At 46.1% G+C, this 24,112-nt stretch overlaps 1 protein-coding gene across 3 annotated transcripts in view; it reads left to right on the top strand.

Annotated features, from left to right (window-relative positions):
* NUDT12 (nudix hydrolase 12) overlaps positions 1 to 24,112 on the top strand; it is a 129,585-nt gene that overhangs the window by 31,789 nt on the left and 73,684 nt on the right. For all 3 annotated transcript variants that reach the window (XM_069226231.1, XM_069226238.1, XM_069226248.1), the window contains exon 3: positions 13,313 to 13,902. In XM_069226231.1, coding sequence (XP_069082332.1) covers positions 13,313 to 13,902 — 590 coding nt within the window. The remainder of the gene's footprint in view (positions 1 to 13,312; positions 13,903 to 24,112) is intronic.

The following is a 24,112-nucleotide window of genomic DNA, read 5'->3' as shown; positions in this document are numbered from 1 at the left end:
GGCCAGTCCAGGTAAACCGAAATATGTGAACCCACCCCCTACTTACCAGTACACCTTTCATGCCAATAGCCCCCCAAATAGCAAAAGATTTAGTATAGACCAACAAGAGAGCAAAAAACAAATCAGGAGGCAAGACGCTCTAGAACAAGATGTTTATGTGCCAAACAGCCCCAAGAAGTGTCCATATACTGACAGTTCTGCTGGGAGACAAAGGGGCGAATGAAAACTCGCCCCTGAGAATTGACCGATTCGAATATCTGGAAATTGCTTGTAGTGTCCATAGATCTTTATTTGAAGGAGAATAGAGGTATTGTAGACTCCGAGATAGATCTCTGGGAGGCACATAAGATGGCCATATGTGCGCAGATGATCACACATGTAATTGGAAAGAAGAAGGAAAGGGATAAGGAGTGAAAGGGGATGGAATCACAATTGACCCTCTAGGAGGGGGAATATGTGGAGTCCAAGCCCCCCTCCCCCCAACCCCTCTCCAAGTCTAGCCCATAAGATGCACAGGACAAGTGAAGAAGTGGGAAGCACTCTCCCACCGGAGGTGAGGGCACCTTTTAGAGCAAATCAAGGTAAACTATATAAGGTGAGCATCAAGGCGGGGAGCTTCTACAGTGGCTAGGCAAAAAAGAAGAGGTGCAAAGATGTAGCCTGGCTATACACACTAAGAAGGGGGAGGCCGCAAAAACTCAGATCACTATAGCGACGGTGTTCGCAACACGTTTGCGGGACCTTTACCAGAAGAAAATTACAGGCACGGAAAAAGATCTAGAGTGATTCATCATGGACATTCTGGCTCCCGAGTCAGAAAAAAGTTGAGCCAGGCTCTGGAAGAGGAGATCACAGAGACTGAACTATCGGAGGCATTGATGCAGATGAAAAGCAGTAGATCTCCAGGCCAGAATGGCCTGCCACCTGAATTCTTTAAGTGCATTAAGTTGCAAGTAGTGGGCCTTCTCCGTGCGCTATTTTACAGGGCAAAATATTATGATAGGCTCTGTCAGGAATCATGGCGGGCGACTATAGTAATGACTCACAAGAAGGGGACTGTGGTGGTCATTCCAAGTTTGGCGGGCGGCGGTTGCCGCCCGCCAAACTTATGCCGCCACTTGGCCGCTCCGCGGTCAAAAGACCGCGGGGGCCATTCAGACTTTCCCGCTGGGCCGGCGGGCGCCTGCCAAGGGAGCGCCCACCGGCCCAGCGGGAAAGGCCCTGCAACACAGAAGCCGGCTCCGAATGGAGCCGGCGGTGTTGCAGGGGTGCGACGGGTGCAGTTGCACCCGTCGCGATTTTCACTGTCTGCTATGCAGACAGTGAAAATCATGCTGGGGCCCTGTTAGGGGCCCCCTGCACTGCCCATGCCAGTGGCATGGGCAGTCCAGGGGCCCCCACGACACCCGTTCCTGCCATCCTGTTCCTGGCGGTAAAAACCACCAGAAACAGGCTGGCGGGAAGGGGGTCGGAATCCCCATGCCATGGAGGTTCAGCCAGCCAGGGGAAATCCGGCGGGAAACCGCCGGATCCCCTTTTCTGACCACGGCTTTACCGCTGCGGTCAGAATGGGCAGGAAAGCACAGCCAGCCTGTTGGCGGTGCTTTCTGTCGTTTACGGCCCTGGTGGGTTTTACCGCCAGGGTCGGAATGACCCCCTTTGTCTAATATAGGCCAATCTGTTTTTTGAATATTGAAACTAAGATCTTGGCAAATTAATTTGCCAATCATTTGTTGCACATAGTGGACACCCTTGTGCCCCCGATTACTCGGGCTTCATGTCTTACAGGGCAACAAAGCATAACCTACGAAGGCTAGCTGGATGCCCAGCTCCAAGGAAGCAGCTAGAAGAAGTAGTAGTTCTACTGTCATTGGATGCTATAAAGGCGTTTGATTGCTTAGGGTGACCCTACTGAATGGTGACATTGAGCAAGATGGGGTTTGGCCAGATTTTTTGTTGAGGGTGAAATTCCTTTACACAGAACCAGTGAACAGGGCATTTTCAGGCAAGTTTGATCTGAGTAGGGACACTGGAGAGGGCTGCTCACTGTCTCCCTTACTGTTTGCAATGGCAGTTGAGCCACTTGCTACGTAACTACAGAAAGATGCATTACTGAGTGGCATACGGTGAGATCTCGGGAGGAAGGATGTTGCATCACTCCACATGGATGACATCCGTCTCTACTTGGTGGATCCAGGACATTCCATTTCCAGAGCTGCTGAAATCCTGGAGATTTTCAGGTCCTACTCAGGACTTTGTAATAATTGGCACAAAACACTGGCATTTCCACTTTTCTGCCATGATCTCGGGAGGGCATGGGACTACCTGCTCAAATACAAACTAATGGGCTTCAAATACCTAGGGACCTTCATAACAAAGGACCTTGACATATTCTTGAGGAGAAACCTCACCAGAATCCTAGAGGTGTACCAAGTGGATGCAGGGGATTGGAGATGTCTACCTCTATCCCTGATTGGTGGAGCAGCCCTCTCTAAAATGATCTACCTCCTTAAATTTGTCTGTGTTGCAAAACACTACCTTTTAGGTCCCAGCAGGCTCTTCTGCTTAATAAACAAAGTGAGGAGGGGGCTACGAGGGGAGGGAAGAGTGCCAAGAATAGTCATGACTACTCTGAATCAGAAGGCCATAGAGGGCGTAACTGCCCTTCTTGACCTACGTCTTTACCACAGGGCAACAGAGATGCAAGTAATAAATGATTGGGCATTCTCCATACAACAAGAACCATCCCTATTGCCAGCTAGTTGAGTGATGGACTCGGGAGCTATGTTAGACGACTCTATGGGAGCAGGCGGCTGACATCCCTGCTATGCTGACTGCAATAGCAGTTAACCTATGGCACCAGCAACCCACAAAATGGGCTGGAGGGGAAAACTGTCATTTGAGACATGGGTCCCGTGCTCATTGTACCACTGAATTCAAGCTAGCCTGGCTGAGATTGGATGATACCCTGAAACCGATCCCAGAATGTTTGTTTCTGGTCTAGAGAGGACCTGACCTGGCAGTTGGGCTGGACTGTTCCAGTGGGGAGCAGGGTCAAGACTGATTTGCAAATGTCTGGGTCAAAACTGGGGTGGCGTGGCGAGCAAAATAAAACAAAAAACAATAGATTAATCCCAGATCTGTGACTGGAGGTGAATGTTTGCGTTCCGTCCATCACCTGATCTTTTTGCTTTTGTCGCCCCCAGTACCTACCATGTCTATTACAGGCACACATTCCTTTTGCGCTGGTATCTAGCAGGACACGTTTGGCTTTGATAATAAATAAAACACACATTTTTCAATCGGAGAAATGAGAAATGTTATGTTTGCAAAAGATGGCAAATGTATAAGGTTTGCATGGATACAAGTGAAATTACTGTTATTTCCTAGGGCTGAGGAGAGGTTTCACTGTATTTAGCAGTGGACATGTTTTTATACAGGCTAGCTCAGCTTCCACTATCCACAGGACTGCTGCATGCTCTTAAGCAGAGGGGAAAAGATCCATGGGATAACAAGCATCACTGGCAAGACATTGATCACTGTATCAGTAGGTGTCCGCAAGATGCTAGCAGCACTAGGCACTGGGTAAACTCCTCGGTCCCAGACATTGGAGACAACTGTCTTCTCAGCCCTGTCAGGCAACCACCCTGTCAGACAGAGAGCAGCGTATTAAGCAGACAATAATTTTCTTCTGTTTCAGTCAGCTGACTGAGTGGGTCAGGCAGGGTGCTTTAAAAGGTAACACCAAGCAATAATTGGCGCTGCCCTGTAAGTGATCAGGACTAAAATTCTCAGTCTTCACCTCCAATATTTTGAAGCACTGTGACCCATTCTATGGATATGCATGCTGGTAAATTTGTTCCCTTAGTTGTTTTCCCACTAGAAAACGAAAACAGGAAAACAAGGCAGTTACACAAATTCACTATGGCTCTGAAAGAGTAGTATGCCTATTGCCATATCTTCGACAAAAGCAAACCAGCACAAATGATGAACGAAATGCGGAACCAATGAAACATTCACCCCCAGTCACAGATCTTGGTTGAATCCATCAATTCTTTTGCTCACCATGCCACCCCAGTTTGATTTGCATATGGCTGGGTCCAGTCTTTACCCTTTTCCCATTGGGAGCAGTCCAGCCCAAACTGCCAGGCCAGGTCCTCCCTGGACCGGGAACAAGCATCCTGGGACCGGTTTTATGGTATCACCCTTCATCAGCCAGGCTAGCTTGAATTCAGTGGCATAGTTAGCCCGGGACCCACGTCTGGGCATATCTGGCACACTTAGAGCGACAAAAGCAAACAAACACAAATGATGGAAGGAATGCGGGCCCAATCACCCATTCACTACCAGTCGCAGATCTGGATTTAATCCATCAATTCTTTTGTTCACCATGCCACCCCAGTTTGGACCCAGCCATATGCAAATCAGACTTGACCCTGGTCCCATTGGAAACAGTCTAGTCCGAACTGCCAGGCCAGTTTCCCCCCCTGGACCATAAACGAGCATCCTGGGACGGTTTCAGGTTATCATCGAGGCTAGCTTGAATCCAGTGGCATATCTGCAGAAGGTTCCTCCACAAACATTCTTTAAAATCTGAGTATGGAAGTATTAGTGTGTCTTAGTAAAGAATGAAGTCCGTGGTAGTAAAAACAGCCGCTACTCCAGGGTTCCACAGAAAAGATCCCCTTTAGGAGAGGTGACTGCTCCGAAAATTTCAGAGAGCTTGTTGATACGGTCTGATAAAGTGTTGAAAATCTATAAAATACTCTGCACGTCATTTTCACAAGATCAAGGTTGCTCCATTTGTGTAGGATGAGACCCTAAACAAAAGTAAACCTCGGCAGGTTAGAAGATGTGGCATGAGCAAACTGTGAAAGTCAGCCCCTGTGTAATGAGGCACACTCCAGTTCAATGAGGTCCAAACTGTCCCTCAGGTAAGACATTCTCAGGCCTTTGTGTCTCATATATCTGTCCTTGAATCAGCCTAAGATTAGGAATCCTTGTCTTCCTCCATTGTGCCATAGAGAAGAAAAGGATGATAAAGGTTAAGAGGAGAAAAGGATTGACACGCCTTGTCCTCTTTGTACTCTTTCACCCTTTGTAGGAGTCTAGCCTGTTTTGTAGTGGGTACCAATGGTACTTACACCTTATACCAGGTCCAGTTACCCCTTATTAGTAGAGTGTAGTAGTGTTCTAGCAGCTTAGGCTGATCGAGGTAACTATAGCAGAGCAGCCAAGGCTGAACTAGGAGACATGCAAAGCTCATGCAGTACCACTTACATCATATAGGTACTATATCATAAGAAAGACAATACTCAGAGTTACTAAAAAATAAAGGTACTTTATTTTAGTGACAATGTGCCAAAAATATCTGAGGATATACTCCCTTAGGAGGTAAGTAACATACACAAAATATACACCACTAACTAAATCCGGTAAGTAAAACAGTCAGGAAGTAGTGCAAACACTGTAAAACACAATAGGATGCAATAGGCCTAGGGGCAACACAAACCATATACTAAGTAAGTGGAATGCAAACCACAAATTCACCCCTAGGAAAGTGTAGTGTGTAGACTGTCCCTGGGAGTGTGAGAAAACACCAAGGGTGTAAAGGAGACCCCACCCCAGGACCCAGGAAAGCCGGAGTAAAGTACTACTATTTCCCCCAAAACACACTAAAGTCGTGATAAAGGATTTTGCAAGGACCACCATAGACTGCAAAGCACTGAAGATGGATTCCTGGACCTGAAGACCTGCAAAGGAGGGGGACCAAGTCCAAGAGTCGCTAAAGTGTGCAGGGGGGCAGGAGCCCACTAAACCCCAGATGAAGGTGCAAAATGGCTGCCTCTGGTTGGAAGAAGATGCTGTTTTTGCACCAACGAAAGGAGGTAGGAGGTTCTTCTTCGTGCAGAAAATGTCCCGCGGCGTACTGGAGGATGCAGAGTTGTTTCCCTGGAAAAATACCGCAAACACGGTTGGAGAAAAAGGGTGCTGCCCGGGCCCAGGAAGGACCAGGATGTCGCCACTTGGGAGAGGAGACAGAAGGGGCCCTCAGCAATGTAGGGAGCCCATCGAAAGGAAGGAAGCGCCCGCAAAAGTCCTTGAACACTGGTTTAAGAAAACTGAACACGGCGGTCGTCTCAACACTGCAAAGAGAGGTCCCACGACACCGGAGGTCAACTCAGGGAGCTGAGCATCGCAGGACGGAGTGCTAGAGACCTACGCTCGGCTGTGCATGCAGGATTTCTTGGAAATGTGCACAGAAGCCCTTGTAGCTGCAGATCACATGGTGCACAGGATTACTGTCTGGGGAGGGGAGGCATGGGCTTACCTCCTCCAAATTTGGAGAGTTGGACCTCTGGACAATCTGGGTCACTTGGATCCACCACCTGGGTCCAGGGGCCCCGCTCGTTAGGATGAGAGGGGACTCAGGGTACCAGTGAAACTGAAATTTGGTGCCTGCTGAAGCAGGGGGAGGATTCAGTCGACCCACAGGATATTTCTTCGTGGCTCCCAGTGCAGGGTGAAGGCAGGCAGCCCCCAGAGCATGCACCACCAGGAAACAGTCGAGAAAGCTGGGAGGATTAGGCACTACAGTGTCGCTGGTAGTCTTCTGGCTACTTTGATGCAATTTTGCAGGCGTCCTGGAGCAGTCCGTGGTCGATCCTTGGCGGAAGTCGAAGAGAGAAGTGCAGAGGAGTCTTGCTGGATTCTTGCAAATCATAATCTGATGAGAAGCGCACAGGAGAGACCCTAAATAGCCCTCTAAGGAGAATTGGCTACCTAGTCCGGTATGCACCTATCAGGAGGGGTCTCCTACGTTACCTGCAGGCACTGGCCACTCAGAGGCCCCCAGAGTGCCCCCACACCTCTGAAAACAAGATGGCAGAGGTCTGAGACATACCGGAGGAGCTCTGGGCACCACCCCTGGGGTGGTGATGGACAGGGGAGTGGTCACTCCCCTTTCCTTTGTCCAGTTTTGCGCCAGATCAGGGACTGGGGTTCCCTAAACCGGTGTAGACTGGCTTATGCAAGGAGGGCACCATCTGTGCCCTTCAATGCATTTCAAGAGGCTGGGAGAGGCTACCCCTCCCCAGCCTTTAACACCTATTTCCAAAGGGAGAGGGTGCAACACCCTACCCTCAGAAGAAATGCTTTGTTCTACCTTCCTAGGACTGGGCTGCCCAGACCCCAGGAGGGCAGAACCCTGTCTGTGGGGTTTCAGCAACTGTAGCTGCAGAGGAAACCCCCAGAGAGCTGGCTTGGCAGTACTGGGGTCCATAGTGGAGCCCCCAGGATGCATGGAATTGGCTCCCCAATACCAGAATTGGAATGGGGGGACAATTCCATGATCTTAGACATGTTACATGGCCATATTTGGAGTTACCATTGTGAAGCTACATATAGGTATTTACCTATATGTAGTGCACACGTGTAATTGTGTCCCTGCACTCACAAAGGCCCTCATTATGAACACGGCGTTAGCAACCGCCGTGTTCATGCTGGCGGTCAAAACACTGACCGCCAGCATCCCCCGATCCCCGCCGGCCAAATAATGAACCTTCCTGTGGGCCAGCGGGCGGACACAATGTTTCTGCCCGCCGGCCCACAGGAAGGCCTGGCCGGGACATTGACGGCAGCTCCACATGGAGTCGCCGCCAATGCCTCTGTGTGGCGGGTGAAGCTGCACCCGTCGCACAGTGACCTGCACGACGGGGCACTGTACCGGGGCCCCTGCACTGCCCATGCAAAGAGCAGGGGCAGTGCAGGGCTCCAGGGGTGCCCCGGGGCACCACCTCTGCCAGCCTTTCCCTGGCGGGGAAACCAGCCAGGGAAAGGCTGGAGGATTCGGAAACATTCGGAAACTCGGCTGACGTAGGAAGCCTGGCGGTGAGTGAGGGCTGCCGATGGCGGCCCTCACCATTTTCATTATGTGGCGGGTTGGCCCGCCATGCCGGCTGGCGGTTTCACCCACCAATGCCGGCATGGTGGGCCAACCCGCCATGTTCATAATGACCACCAAAGTCCGGGGAAATGGCCCTGAACTATGTGGGGGCACCTTTGCTAGTGCAAGGGTGTCCTCACACTTAGTAACTTTGCACCTAGCCTTCAGCAAGTGAAGGTTAGATATATAGGTGACTTAAAAGTTACTCAAGTGCAGTGAAATGCCTGTGAAATAACGTGTGTGTTATTTCACGCAGGCTGCAGTGGCAGTCCTGTGTAAGGGTTTGTCTGGGTGGTAAAAGAAATGCGGCCGCCCATATGGATTTCCTGGAACCCCAATGCCCTGGGTACCTAGGTACCATATACTAGGAACTTATAAGGGTGTAGGGGGGTCCAGTATGTCAATTAGAATTGGTAAATGTAGTCACTAGCCTATAGTGACAAATTTAAAGGCAGAGTGAGGTTCTGATTAGCAGAGCCTCAGTGACACAGTTAGGCACTACACAGGCATACACATTTAGGCCACAAACTATGAGTACTGGGGTCCTGGCTAGCAGGAACCTAGTGAGACAGGCAAAAACATACTGACATACATGTAAAATTGGGGGTAACATGCCAAGAAAGATGGTACTTTCCTACACCCTTCCTTGTCAAAAAGCCTGGATAACACATCTATTATGAGGACTTCCACTGGGGGCTTAGAAATGTACCGCTAATCCTGCTTGATGTCCCTTCAGCAACAGCCAGAGAAGGGGATTGAGGGTGTATTCTTCTCTAGAATTCCTCCATCACCATGCATGACAAGACTGAGCACAAACAGCAGGGTGTCTGAAGTAAAGACAATGGATTTTCTGACATCCTTATGTTCCTGCTTTAACTTCATCTCTATGTACTCCGTTTTTAAAAACCCAAGGAGGAATGGTCGTCCTCACATATGAAGCCTCCACCACCATCTATGGAAGTTGGCAGAATAGAATACCATTTATCATGACCACCACACTTGCCCACTTCATCCCAGACAGCCATTCTAATGTTGGAAAATGCAAGGGTAAGGTCAGGAAACGTATTATCATCCTAATTCAGCAAATGAGACTGATGCAGTGAAGCAGGAACAATGCTGGATGCCCAACCAAGCTACTGGCCAGCAGACAGAGAGGCAGCACATCACCAGTTTCCCCAACATAACCTTGCCTGCCTTCATGTGGGACTGAGTTGGTGAAGACATGAGCAAGGAAGTGCATGCAAGCCACTACAATACCCCCTGTAAAAAGGTGAATTAATAATAGAAGTGGATGGTAGTCCACTGCAAGTAAGAATGTTATCAACTTGTGAGGTCTAACATCAGGGTTCAATAATTTACACCTGTGATCTACCCAGGATATCTATGACACAGAGCAAACAGGATTAATTTGGAGAAAATGTGTAAAGCTTCTAGAAGTACTGAAGCAGTTAAAAAGTAGAAAACACAGCACATTAAAAATTCTAGTCCAATTTATAAAATTTGAGAAAAATGTAATGTTGGAAAGTAGATTATTGGTAAGGTCCAGTAAGTACCTACAATCAGCAATAGGCCTCTAATCCCCACTAGGCTTAGTTAGGTCTCAATAAATTAACCCCTGCTCAACCCTTGGTAGCTTGGCAAAGGGAAACAAGGCTTAACTTAGGAGACAAAGTGTGTAAAGCATTCAGGTATCACAAAACAGTTAATAAATAAAACACATGAAACTGTTCAAAAATCCAAAACCAATTTATAAAAATAGGAAATATTTTTAGCTTTAATTTGACACCAACATGAATAAAATTGATAAGGAGAATCGGAAATATGATTAAAAAAAAACAGAAAGCGCCAATCTGGTCACACCTCGACCGGGGAAAAAGTCAAAGTTTCAGGCTGACTGCGATGGAGCCCTGCTCTGCTAATGCAAGCAGGAGTCCTCGGTCAAATGTTTACCTTCGGACTTAATCATTTTCTTCAGCGGGACGAAGTCACAAATCCGATCCAACCTCCCTGGTGCCATCTTCGAATACATGTCGCAGGAGACCTCAGTGAAGATTTCTATGTTCAGACTTAATCGATTTTTGGGGACAAATCTTCGTCTGGGCCAAAGCTGAATCTTGATCCAATGTCCCTGGAGCCCTCCCTGGATATACTGCGCGCGAAGTCTCACTCAACTTTTTACCATCTGGCTTGGTCACTTTTTTTTAAGCTTTTTCTTTCCAATGTCGAATGACCCTTCACAGCAAGCCAATTTTGAGTCAACGTTGTCGGATTGACTTTCCAGGAGCTCCATGCGAAATCCTGGAAGTCCAGGGCTCCAAAGCTTTTCCTCGAGATCAACTTGAGGAAGATCTCCCCCCACCACCCTTCCCCCTCACCCCCCCTCCCCCGGCACATCCTTTGTGTTCACCCCAGGCCACTTTACACCTCATCAAGACAGCCTGAACAGGCTGCCAGAGGCTGGCCAATCAGAGAAGGACACTACAGAGCTGAATTTGGCAACTTTTAGGTGGGGTTTTAAAACTTTACCTGCACCAGTTATATTGAAGTCCAACAATGGCAAGTTGTGGGATTTATTATAACAATTAACTTGATACAAAACTCAAAGTACCTGTCTCCTATGAGGACTTTGTTAATGAAAATAAAGTCTTCCTGTGTTAGCCTGTGGAGGCCATTCACTACAGTCAGGGAAAAACAAATTTGACTGTTTTACCTCACCAGGGCTTATAAACCAATTTTTGTAAGGTCCCTGCTTATAGGAACATAGCACCCAACCCTAGGGGCACATAGGGCACACTATGGGGTGACTTATGTGTAAAATGAAGGTACTTTGGAAGTACTTTTTATTCCAAAGTCGAATTTTTAGATAACTTTAGTTTAAAAGCAGCCAGTAAGGCAGGCCTGTCTTTAAAATGACACTGGGCACCTCAGCAGTGCACTACCTATGCTGGGGTCCATACACCTACATGCCCTCACTTATACTAGGGGCTTAGAGGTAGGTTGATACTGCCAATTATAAATAGTCTAATTTTCATATCCCCTTTACATTGAGCACGGGCCCTGGGACTGGTAAGCAGTACCCAGGGTACAGCCAAGAGTCAGTAACCACCAGTATCTGTCCAAAAAGTTTGTGGGTGACCAGGGCAAAAAGGAGGACTTTCCTACAGTAATAGACAAATTGACACCAAAACTTTACACAAATACAATAAGGGGAACCAGTCAGAGGAATTTTTAAAGATTGAAGAGAAGAAGCACCATGAAAAAGAAAAGCACCAGTAGAAGGTAACGTTCATGGGTGACTGATCTTGCCATGATTTCAGGCCACCTGCGATGAAGTGTGGGTCTGATGTTCCAGCCAGTTTGTACCGGTCAAAGTCTTTACCTTCTGACTATGTCTCTAAAATGGATGTTGGAATCCTGTAGCGGGGCAAGGCAGAAGTCCCTTTGAAATCAGATGGGCATGGAGTGTGATCCTGCCAAAGCCTTTGATTTTGGAGGGAAAGCTCCTAATGGGAAAAGTCAAATTTCACACCTAGGAAAGTCCTCTCATTGGTTGGATATCATTGGTTGGAAACTTTAGATGCCTTCACCTGGTCAAGATGTCTACCTGGGGACTTAATTGCTTTTTTTGGAGCCACTTTTTTTGTAGCTCTGATTCCTCCAGTGGGCCTAGACGTTAGGCTGTATAGGAATGTCACATTGAAGACAGATAGGCTTGGTGGAAGGGCTCACTGAACTGGATTTTCTGATAGAAAAAAGATCAGAGCAGGACCACCCTGCTTTTCTTACCCGAGGTGAGGTTGCACCTAGGGTGGATGGATGTGGGTAATTGGCCCACATCCTCTGGAAGTCTGGGAATGAAAAAATGTTTTTAAGTCCACATTTTTGATAGATTTCAGAATAAGGGGGTCATTATGACTCCAGCGGACGGCAGTAAAATGGAGAAAAGTACTGCCAACAGGCTGGCATACTTTTCCCTCTATTAAAACATTGGTGGTTTGGCTCAAGCTAAACCGCCAATGTACCACACCGTCCGCCACAGCGGTAATGACCACTGGGCTGGAGACTTCAGTCTCCAGCCAGGCGGCCGTCACTAGCCCACCCGTGGGATTATGACCCCACCTACTCCCATGGTTTTCGTGCTTCCTTACAGCCACGAAAACCATGGCGGTAGGCACTATCAGTGACGGGGAATTCCTTCCCTGTCACTGATAGGGGTCTTCCCCCCCCCCCCCTCTCAAGACCCCCCCATGACATACATGCACCTTCACACACCAACGAACACACACTCATACCCACATTCATCCACGCATGCATCCATCCATATACATACACGCACACATCCATATACACACACACAGACAACATGCATTACACACCCGCATACACGCACGCACAGACATACACACAACACCCCCCTCCCCTGTCGGAGCACCCAACTTACCTGATATCAGGGGGTCCTCCGGCAGGAGAAGGGAGGGGGCACTACTGCCAGCAGCAGCATCCGCCAGCAGAAGACCGCCAGGTTGTATCATGGGTCATGATAAGGTCGGTGGCGTTCTACTGGTGTGGCGCTGCTGCTGGCAGCAGCGCCACCTTACCGCCATCAGCTGGCATGACCACAGCTGGATTTCCGTAGCTGAATAAATGAAATTTGATCCGCTGTTCTTGGAGTGTCCACGTGTTTCCTACTTCGACATTGTAGGCTCTTTCTAAATATATATATATATATATATATATATATATGTATATGTGTATATATATATATATATATATATATATTAGAGAGAGAGATATGGTGTTTTTTTTTTTTTTTTTTTGTGAAGTCTAACATATACAATTACAGTAACCTCAGTGTGTTCTGTTTATACGACATATAATTGTTTCCAAGGCCCACTTAGCGATCGAGTCACTTATTAAATATCTCCCCGCATTTCTAAAATACTGCTTCTTTGTGGTTGTGTCCCGCCTGCATCCGTTTACGTATGTCTTCATTCCTTTCTCACAGCCTCAGTGTAGAAGACTGGCCATGTTTCTTTACGTTTCTTCTTGGTTCGGTTCTGCCACTCTTTGATCTTTAGGGATGATGCAGATCCTAATATCGCCTGAAAACTGACATACTTTTTTCTCCAGTTGTTTACCCTAAACATTATTTTGATGTAGAGACTGAAGCATCCCAGATTAAATTAATTTCTAATGTAGACCTTGTTCATTCATTATATAGTAGTACCGTCTTTGCTTTTAGAATATTGCTTAACGAAAATACATTTTATTGGCTAGCTCTTATTATTATTACTATTGTGTTATAATTTAATTATAGTTTAACATGTGAAATTATTTTTTTGATAAGGTTATTCTGATATTTCACAGGTGCGACAAGTCTTTGGTCAACAAATCAAAGCAAACTGCATTGGATATTGCCAAGTTCTGGGGCCATAAACATGTGGTTAATTTGTTGGCCTCTTTAAAAGGTGGACACAAGCCTTGGTTTTTGCCGGATGCATTGGAAGAACACGAGAATTATTTCAGCACCTCCCTGCTGGACAGGAAGAGTGAGAAAAGGACAGATTGTAATTGGCTGCTGAGCAAACAGGGCCAGGATGCCACGGTGTACGTTCTCTTTTCAAGTTTAAGCCCGTTGCTAGTTGTTGGGAAAGGAGAGGATAATACACAGGGAGCGGATGCCCAGCTCTGTAGGCTTCACCACGAAGAGGTCAAAGAATACCTGACCCAGCCTGGACAAGTGTCGCTGATATTTCTTGGCGTGGAAATACAGCAAAACGGGCATCATCGTGTTAAAGAAGAGCATGTTGGTGAAAAGGAGGATGACGGTCTGGTGGCCTGGTTTGCCCTCAATGTAGAAAACATTACAGCTGAACAATTCCAGAAAACCCATGACGGGTGCTTTTTCCCTCAACCTCTGATGCCGTCACTCTTTCAGCTGTCTCAGCCAGAGTCTGGTAAGTCCCGCCTAATGACATGGATTGTCAGAAATATTGCTTAGTTCTTGGGTACAGAAACATTAAAGGACCTCTTTGAGCATGTGACAAGCATTTGGAACACGTTTGTCTTACTGTAACCCTTTTTTTTTTCTTGAAATGCAAGAGAAAGAGAAAACGAGTTGTTCACCAGTGCACTCTAAACCATACAATTGTTTTGATTAATGTAAGGTACAATGATGTTATAAATTACGTTTCAGATGTAGGTGCTGAGCATTAATCCTGATTTGACCGTATGAAATTCTCTTATAACGCTTTAATATTATTATTGAGATATTTCAGTTGGGCACAGAGCAAACCCTTTTTGCGATCATCCGCTATCAGTTGTCCTTGTCTGCAGGATTCAGCCACGGCGCATCAGTAAAGCTTACGTTTTGTGACTATAAAACTGTCACTTTCTCCCTCACGGTATTGTAAACTAAAACAAGCCTTTGTTAATAAATGCTATAAAAAGAAAAGGTTGCTGTTAGGGCTCTGAGTGTGTTGTCCTCTCTTGAGGAGAATGCTTGAGCAGTACTCCTAGTACAAGGTGCCTCGCTTTGTTCTGCTCTCTGTAAAGCCACTCACATTATTTGGGAATCAGAAAGAAGTAAACCTTATATATTCCGTGCTGTCCTATTTTGATGCAATTAATGGGGTTCTGCAAAGTCTCCTGTTGCACATACGTGCTTTTTTACACTCTGTGGTTTAGTTTAAAATTCCTTGTAAATCTTCCATCTCTCTGGACTTCTCTGTATGGCAAAGTGCACTTTTGGCTTTTAACGCACAGAAAGGACGTTTTGTGCTCCCACTTAAACTATGAACCAATGCTTTCAGACCAGGGTATTTTCTGAGAGAAATATGAACACCAAGGATTTTACTGGCCTGTAGTAGAAAGCTGTATGCAATGCAATATAAAAGGCGCACATTTTATAGAAAAGACTGGGCTCTCACCTTAACCATGCATGCTTTTTACGTCTGGCGTAAGCCAAGACCTATTGATTTTACTAAAATATGTACAATATACTTACGTATAGGAGCTTTCAGTCACCTCTCTTCATTCATTGGTCCGCTGTTGTTATTCACATTTAGCTTCCTCCCACTCCAGCATATTGCATAGGGCAGTGGGGCAGCATACTTAAACCACTGGTTAGCTTCTTTTTGATTAACTGCATTTTGCTCTCACTAGGAGCACGTCCACAATCCAGCTAGTTCCCTTCAGTGCCCCTGTCTTTTTTTTTATTTTTTATAATTACTTTAGTGTGCTTTTTGTATTTAGATCCTGATGTGATAGCAGAATGCTTCTGATGCACATCCCATCTTTATCAGATCCCATCCCCTGCCAATGCTAGTGTAAATTCATTTTTGAGTGTTTTACTTTTCTGGCTGCTGCTATTTCAAAGCATACCAGATTGTGTCCAATTGAAACTGTTATGTATTCAGTTATCCACTTTTCTTTTTCTCCTTTCTTTCATTCTTTCTTTCTTTCCCTTTCATGTTCCTTTTCTTGCCTTCTTTTATTTTTGTTTTCTTTCCCTTTCTCTTTGCTTCTTTGCTTCTTTCCTTCTTTCTGTCCTTTTTTAAAACTTTTTTTTTTTTTTAACCAGCTTTATTGAGATTTATTTTATGTAATACAGCATGGTAGGTATAACCTTCTGCACAGATATCTTGAGCAATAACATTAGAGGAACTTTGCAGCATGATGCATTACTTACAAACTTATGTACATGTTGCCATGACAGTATAAATTTCAATAATGCAACAACCAAAAGTTAAACTGTGAGCCTGCAAACTGTCTGCAGGGTAGATTGCTTGCATTGGTACAGAAAGTGCAACGCGGTGATGCTGCCTTTGGTCATGGCCATATGATGGGAAAAATTGGCGAGGAGGGAGGTGGGGTTGCTGGTATGGGGTAGTGAGGTCTACATTAGGAATGCAGTCCCTACAGCCTTGTAGGCAGTGTAATTTGTTAGTCAGGTTGTCTCATGCAAACTCAATGGGGCAACAAAGTGCAGCGACTTAGGCCCGGCCCCACTTAATGGTCACTGCCTGCCTACTTCCCGCACTGGGGAGCGTGCTCGCCTTCCAATGCATTGAGATAAGTTGTCATGCGAACAGCAGCACTGTATCAGTGAATCAAGTAGTGGCACCGCCTGCTTTACAACGCTTGTACAGACCTAGGAGGCTGACGGTTATGCCATCTAAGTCCATTCGGCCTTTGACTGCGGTGATGGCACCGATGGCCTCCATCCAGAGGGTGCAAGTGGCGGGGCAACTTCAGAACAGGTGTTCTTTCTTTTCTTTCCTTTTATCTTGCTTTCACTCTTGCTTTCTCTCTGTTTTGTTTCTTCTGCTTTCCTTCCTTTCTTTTTTTTCTCTTGCCTTCTTTTTTCTTTTTTTCTTCTTTCCTTAAGGCAAGAGTTTTGCAGCCAATCGCAGAACGATTAATGTTTTTTGCTCTGTGTTAGACAAGACATTTTGAGTTTGTTAAAATTGTGCATATGACTTATTTACCCATAGGGGTTTTAGCCGGACTGCTTCCATTAGTCTGTGGTTGGTGTCATTCACAGTTCTCTTGCACCCACTCCACCATGCATTAAGGGACAATGGTTCAGCCCACTTCAGCCATTGGCTGATTTCACTATGAGTTACAGCATGCCGCCCTTTCTCAAGGAATCCACACAAATAAAGTACTTCCCTTCAGTGCCAGAAAGTACTTTTTTTTTTTTTTTTTTTTTCTTTTCTTTTTTTTTTAAGCTTAGCTGGAGTTGCTATGTCATAACCAGGAGCACAGGCAGTCAAAATTGTAGCTGTGCCAAGATACAACTAAGTAATTCGAATGCTACCTGTACTAATTTAAAAATCTATTCTTTCCCGAAGAGACTGTGATATCAAATAATTAATATATGGAGATAGGAGGCCAAAGTTCAAGCCCAGTAAACTGTATTCTTCTATTGAATCTGGTGACTGTGGATGCCCCATATGCGATTGCACTACTTTGCACGCCATCTCTCACAATTAACATAATGGCTGTCCGACACCTAGGACATATCACTTTGGGTGGCCATTGAGAAGAGGTATTGTATCCTATGATCATTACTTAGATGTTATAGACAAATTCAGAAAACATCCTTTCCCACCAAGAGAGGATAATTTGCTGGTTAAAGACATGCCTGCTGTCTGGAAATCTACATGTCACCTTTTAAAAATTAGCCATTGGCTTCACGCCTTTGCCCCTCGCTGGCATTCTAACAGACTGACAATGTGCAGTACTACTGTCCCTTGGACCAGATGGAAAATGGGATGCCTTGTGCACTTAGAGTAGCTTATATTTACTGATAGGCTGAAAATGTTTTGTGATTTACAAATTGCTTAAGGGACCCGTAGATATCCTCACTTCCCAAAACAAAAACATCTTGAGATTTGGAAGAAATTTAAATGGGGTGTATCTGGTATGTATGTTTTCTGAAAGAGCATGTTTACTCTACTTAAGTAAAAGAGGTGATGAGGGTCCTAATGCTGTGTGGAAATTGAGTGGTGCATCCCATCTGCTGCGTGGGATGCACCACTGACTTCTGCAATCCAGGGTTCATCGGGGCATGCTGAGGACCACAAGCGACAGACTCCTCCAGGCTCCTACGTCTGGCCTGCTCAGCGCCATATAAAGAGCCCTCATTACCCACAGCGTGGGACATGTTCAGGCCCCTGTCTGGGTGAAGGCCAGGCCAATAGCGCTCCTGTCTTCTCCGGTCCACAGCCATATGAGGCTAGGCCTGGCCACCCCTCTTGGCCCTTATATTTGTGAACTTGACTGGATCTCTCTGGATCCTTTGAACCTCGCACCAGGGAAACATCCTAAAGAACACAGACGTATCCCACGCAAGCGGGACAACGCTTGCCCAAACAACGAACGCCTTTTTCTCTGCCTCTACCATGCATGTACCTAAAGAATTTGAGTTTGGGATGAAGGTAGGTGTTTTCGAGAACTATCTCTGCTGCGGACGCACTTGTTGTGGCGGCAATTGACACAGTATTGATGGAGGAGCGGGTGGAATGCAAAGGGGTGACTCTAGCCGATAGTACTAAGGAGACGTAAGGTGCCTGCCACCTTGCGGATGCCCATACTTCGCTTTCCTGGTTGCTGGGGTAATGAAACACATGTAGCCCTGCAAGTGGAATGGTTCATCCAGCCAAGTTTCCTGCATTAATATAATGTCAAAGGTTCTGATGTATTGGATGAAGTCGGAGTCCTGAGCTTTGGAGAGGAGGCCCTTAACGTTCCATGAGCACATATGGAGGGTCTCCTTTGTCAATGTAGAGCCCACCTTTTTGTCTGAGGTTTGTCACCCTTGCCTGTTGCAGTTGTTGATTATTTTTGAAAACTACCTTAAATCATTATTGTTTAAGAAGAGGTTGACTGAGGTGATACATTTTTGGGGCCGAGATTCCCTCCTAGCAGTCATGGAGGAGCTTGAGATCGTCGGAGAGCAGCCCTGAGCGCTCCTGAGTACGAAGCGTGTTTCCCAGCACTGGTGGCCTGATTCTAAGGCAGGATTCCGGTGATAGCAGAGGAGTTGGGTAGCCAACCTCACAGTACGTAGTAATACTGATACCCCAGTGTTCGAAGGTTGTGCTTCCACCTAGGATTGTTTGGGCAATCAGGCTTGTCTTCCATGTGGCTTTAGTGGATTCAGGAGCAGGGGTGTTAGTTGGGTGGAGAAATTACACTGCTAGAAGATCAGTTGAGTTGAGGCCGCTTGTTGAGGGAATATGTGAGAGTATCCGAAGAATGTTCCCCCTGTTCAAGATGTCACCAGATCCCTTGGATTTATAATGATGATGAAAAATAAGGGAGTTGGTGGTTGCAGAATCTGGTCGAGTCTTGCATTTCTGCGGTGGATGCAGAAGGATCCCTGAGGGGCAGTCTCCTCCCTGATTCCAGCAGTTGTTAGACCTGCTGGTTGTAGAGTTTCCCGCTTGTGCGTGATATGTGGGGCTAGGAGATGTAATAGTTGCTCCCAGGGCCTGTGGAGGAGGAACCGTTAGCTGGGCCGGGGAGAGGTTGGGGGAAGTTACTTGTGTAGCTTGTTTAAATTTAAGGATGGGGCCACAGAGATTATTGTTGGGGCAGGTGACCCTGGAGACATAACTTCATGGAGGCCCAGATGTCAGGTATTGTTAGTTTGGGGACTGCATCTGGGATCGCTCCGTTCCCTGCGATTCACTTCTTGGGGCCTTTACTCCGCTGAGTACCTCTCTGCTTGGCGTTGAGTTTGACCATGGCGTTGCCGTCCCCAGGACTGCCAGTTGAGTATGTCCCTTGAAGGTGCTGGTAGAGTTACTGTTGGGGTCGGATTGCAAGAGTTTGTGATTGCCGGAGTCTCCTGGATGAGGCCAATTGCTCTGTCATCGCTTTTTGTTCCCAGGTTTTTGTGGTCTTGAGGTGATCCAAGTGAGTCTTTCCCAGGACTTGTGTGGAAAAGCCAGGAGAGGGATGCAAGTGTGGGTGCTGACTGGAGGCTCCCATCTTTAGAGATGCACAGAGGTTGGTTAGCATCAAAGGTAGTGTGGCTAGTTTGTCTATTATGGGGCCTCATGAGCAGCTTATGGGAAGGTTCATGGAGTTTTCTTGTGGGTGCATGAAGAGGGATTTGAGGTCGCCTAATTTCTCATCAATGCCTGCTATGAATACTGATAAGGTGTTGAGTAGGGTTACCTGAACATCCGTTATGTCCGATTGATAGTGGAGTGCTTCAACTACGAGCTGCATGGTGTTGAGCAGGAAAGCCCAGGTGCCATCCGTATGCAGATTAAGACTTTTTGAGGCAGGGTCCTGTCCAGTTGTTGATGTGGCGCTAGTGTCCATGCTTGCTCTGATCCTTGCACCGTCATTGGGAGACGGTTGGCTAAGAAGTGGAATGGCCAGGTTGTTCCTTGCTTTGTCATTTGGAGATTGCTGGCTAGGCTCTTAGGTGAGTCTAGTGGTAGAAGGGGAGTCTTGAGAATATGCATCAAACACATCTTCCCACTCCTGTGTGTTTAGGTAGGATAGGGTTTCTGTGTCCGCTTATGGAGGCACTCTGTTTTCATATTTACTAAAGGAGATGAAGGGGTGGGGGGCCGGAGGTCCATCCTTTGTTGCACTTTCCAGGCGGCAACCGTCGGGGGGGCCATCACAGGTGAGGCCAAAGCGTCTGTGGGCAGCTGTCCCACCTCATTGACAAAATCTGGCTGCGCCGTTTTCAGTCGACTGAGCGCTAGGTGAATTTGGTGGGCCGCACTTTGTTGGGGAGGGGGGGGGGGGGGGAAGTCCACCATGACTTCGCTGGAGTCCGTCTGGGCTCCTTGTGCACCTCTGCCCTGGCGAATTTGGCAGATTGCCTCAGAGGTGTTGAGATTGTGCTAGCTGCGGGTGGTTGAGCAGAGGTTGGGCTTGAGGAAGCCCCCCTGTTGTGGCAGAGTTGTTTCTTGATGGGAGGCTTTCTGCTGTATATGTGAAGATCAACTGGATTAGTGGTGACTGTAACCCATGTGTGTCGTTGCTATTGGAGATGAGGACAGGACTACCGTTTTTGAAAAAAGAGAACTTGGTGTAGATTTTCGGTTGGGAGTTGGTGGTGCAGTGTTTTTTGGATTGTTCCAGACTGTTTATCGGTTCCAGACTGTGCCCAGCATGAGGTCTGAAGCTGGGTTGCTCCTCCTTGGAGTGGGTCTGATTCAGTCTCAATAAGGAGTGAGGCATTCTGTGCCTCATGTTGGCAGTCCTGAGCTTGAGGTTTCCTCGTTCCTTTTTCTCATAGCAGGGCACAGACACGTGCGCGGGAGGGTTAGTCGGTGGTGCTTGTCCTGTCCACGGCACCCCAGCAGGGCACAGTCACGGGTGCCGGCGGTGCTCTGCGTTTTGATGCTTGGCGGCAGCTTACAATGCTGCTTCCGGGTCCGTGTTCACGCTTCCGGGTTGCTGCGTCACACAATAGTTTACCTTCCTACCTGAACCATTCACCTCTTAAAAACAGGATCAGAGATTTGTACTATCAAGATTGCCCACTTTTTTCTCCTCCAGAAGTGTATGAGTGACCATAACCCTTTGGCACTATGCATGATCATTAGTTTTGCACAGCCGCAGTATATTCAATCCGTTTCACTGATCGAGTTTAATAACACTAAGGGTATTCTGTGCAAATTGGTATCTGTGGAGTCTAGACACTTGTTAACTGAACTTATGGCCAGAAACAGAGCAGCTACTGATGTGCTTGGAGTTCCGGGCTCATGGCGTACAATTTGATCTGTAAAATTGTAACTGAAAGCTTAGCAAACACAAATTCCTGCATGGAGGCCACAAGACAGAAATGATTTGATGAGGGTTGCTCTGATGCACATAGCCATCTTATATATGCTCCTAAGAGGTCACCTAGGAATGTGAAGGAAGTGAGGCTATGAAGGCTGAACTACACGCAGGTGATCAAGAAGAGGAAGTCAGCATCACTGACTCATATATATCGCCTGAACACATATCAGAGCCCTCCAGCAGGCGGATCAAGTAAAGTGCTAGTAAGTATCTTGGAATTACCAATCTAAGGATTACCAATCTAAGGATTCCCATTCTAAGGAGAGGATAGGTCGCCAACCTTTTTTCTAATAAGAGCTACTTATGTTCAGTGCAACTCAGCCCATGCTACTAATATTATTAGTGTTGTAATAGTAACCACATCACAAAAGATTACATTAGTGACCGACCCATGCAAGTTTACGAGCAGAAATCAGCTCGGTGCATCGGCAGGGATGCCAGCAGTAATGTAAAACAGACTTTTTTTCATTCTTAAACACCTCTACCTGGGTAATACCTAACAGCCATGAGTGCGATGTACCAGGGTAATAATACGTCTCCTTAAATGGCATGATTTGTGTCTCAAATATCAGCTTTCATGATAACATAACAGTAGATATGTATTTGTAAACTACATGTTCAGTAGGAGGGGGTGTCTTGACACTGATAACACATATGTTTTTTGTTACGCTACTCATAGGGTGGGACGGTTGAATTGTAAATTCATCCATTTTTCTTCAAGCATCAGTTGACGAGTTCTGAAAAATCATAAATTTTCATCTTGAATGCACGCTTTTCAATTTTGGTATACATATATTAATACAACAAAGCAACCGCTTTTAATGCAGTAGGCTGGACTGCACACGAGCGCTACTTACAGGTAGCTGGAGAGCTATTAGTAGCTCACAAGCTACTCGTTGGAGAAACCTGCCTTAGACGAAGATAACATCAAGCCAGTAGGGTCCCAACCGGTGAGTGATAAATTAAACAATCGCTACAATGCCCTATGGTGATGGGGCTAATTGGTGTGGTATCTGTAGAAAGGAAACCGTGGCAAAGCAGGTGAATTACCATATGTTTTCAGGCAATGTAAATGATTCACAGATTTTCATTATGTTCAGGCGATGCTAATGAGTCCAAGATGGTTTTTTCTTTCGCTCCGAGTAACTCATTGTTCCCATGTCCAATTGGGCCTACTTGCCGTCCCCATCTCCCCTTCCAGTTTCGTGAAGGATGAACTCTCCCTGGATTGACTCCTCTTTCCATCCCCCCCCAAGGCAAGTGGTATTTTCCTCGCTCTTATTTAGCTATCAGGTCCATATTCACCGTCCCACGATTCTTATACATATGTCCTGCCTGGATAATACCCTCACATTATGTTGTATAAAATAACTCTAAGGAGTCATATGCCTTTTTTATGTGTGATGCACGTAATCTTCTCACTTCCTCATCACCTATCACTGCACCCTTCTTCACTTAAGTGTGAGCACTGGATCTTCATCATAGTGCCTGAAAGTAACATTAAGACTATGAAAGCATGTAATGAATAAATCAATTGCTATACAATATTGATTATCTGCCTGTTTGGCCCTTTACTGAGAAAACTGATAAAAGTTTTGTCTTCAACTACTATAGACATGTCACTGTTCTATTGGACCGACTGACCGTGTGAACCATTGTTTCCCCTAGTATATGGCTTTCCATTTGGTCACAAACTTGAAACGCTTCTCACCCTGGTTATAATTACGGATTGCCTTTGGCTTGATTATGCGCACAATTTCCCATTGCTGAACTATGTTAAAGATCAACTGAACTTGTTGGGGAGGCCCACACTTTTCAATAGTCCTCAGGATATTAGTGCTTCAGCTAAATCTCGATTTAACACAGAATTCCGTACTATGTTGTAAAGAAAAAGAGAAGACCTAGCGTATAGTAGAAATGTAGAGTGGCTGAGCATCAAAATTTAATTACAACTGACCGTATGGAGCCTTATCTATATTTCTTACCACACCATCACCAGAGATTTTACTAGGTCATGTTCATATTTAATTTAAAACAAAACATATAAGAGCGAGTAATGCACCATAGGGATACCCCAGGATATTTGCCTACATTGCTGGGATTCCCACAAACCTAATAAAGTGCACTGAGTCAGCACTGGACCCCCTTACAATTATCAATTGTTTACATGATCAAACCAACATCAGAAAATTAAAAAAAGTTGAAAGGTATGGCCTCACCCCCCCACCCCAGTTTTTGTTATGCTTCATCTTTTGCCATCCTTACCCACCCCACCGCATTCTTAAGTGGTGGGCCAGCTATTCCAGTGGACTACTTGAGAGCCTATCCTAATGAATGTCAGGGTGGGATTCACACAAAACACACATAAATAAAAAAAATCCCAGGAACCCTTACAAAGATCAGTCTTGAAGTGCTAAGAGAGGCAGGATGATTAAAACCCCTATAAATAGTGATGCTGGGGAGTTGTCATTACTCCTGCATCGGAAAATGGCTGACCGGTTTCAGCTGAATGGCCTAAAGGGTACCTGGCTTTTTTCAGGTCCAGGGATCCTGTATTCCCTAAATTCTGCCTATGTTCCTCATGCCTTACATGCAGGCACACATGCACACCATACCTACTGGTAGTTAAATTCTCCTGCTAAATGGAGATTCAGTTTAATCAACGTATTGTTGAAGGGGTCCTGTAAAAACATAATTGAACAAACAAAATAGATGAAGTGTTTTTGCTTCATATATTCACAAAAGTACATGCCAGACTAACAACAAGGTCAAACAGTCAACACTAGACATGTGACCCTGTTGGTGAATAAAACTTGTGAATGCACTGCACACTTCAAATCAAAG

Source organism: Pleurodeles waltl, chromosome 1_1 (genome assembly GCF_031143425.1).
Source record: "Pleurodeles waltl isolate 20211129_DDA chromosome 1_1, aPleWal1.hap1.20221129, whole genome shotgun sequence".
Classification (NCBI taxonomy): Eukaryota; Metazoa; Chordata; class Amphibia; order Caudata; family Salamandridae; genus Pleurodeles; species Pleurodeles waltl.
Note: the sequence above shows the minus strand (reverse complement) of the source record. Positions and strands in the feature narration are given on the sequence as shown.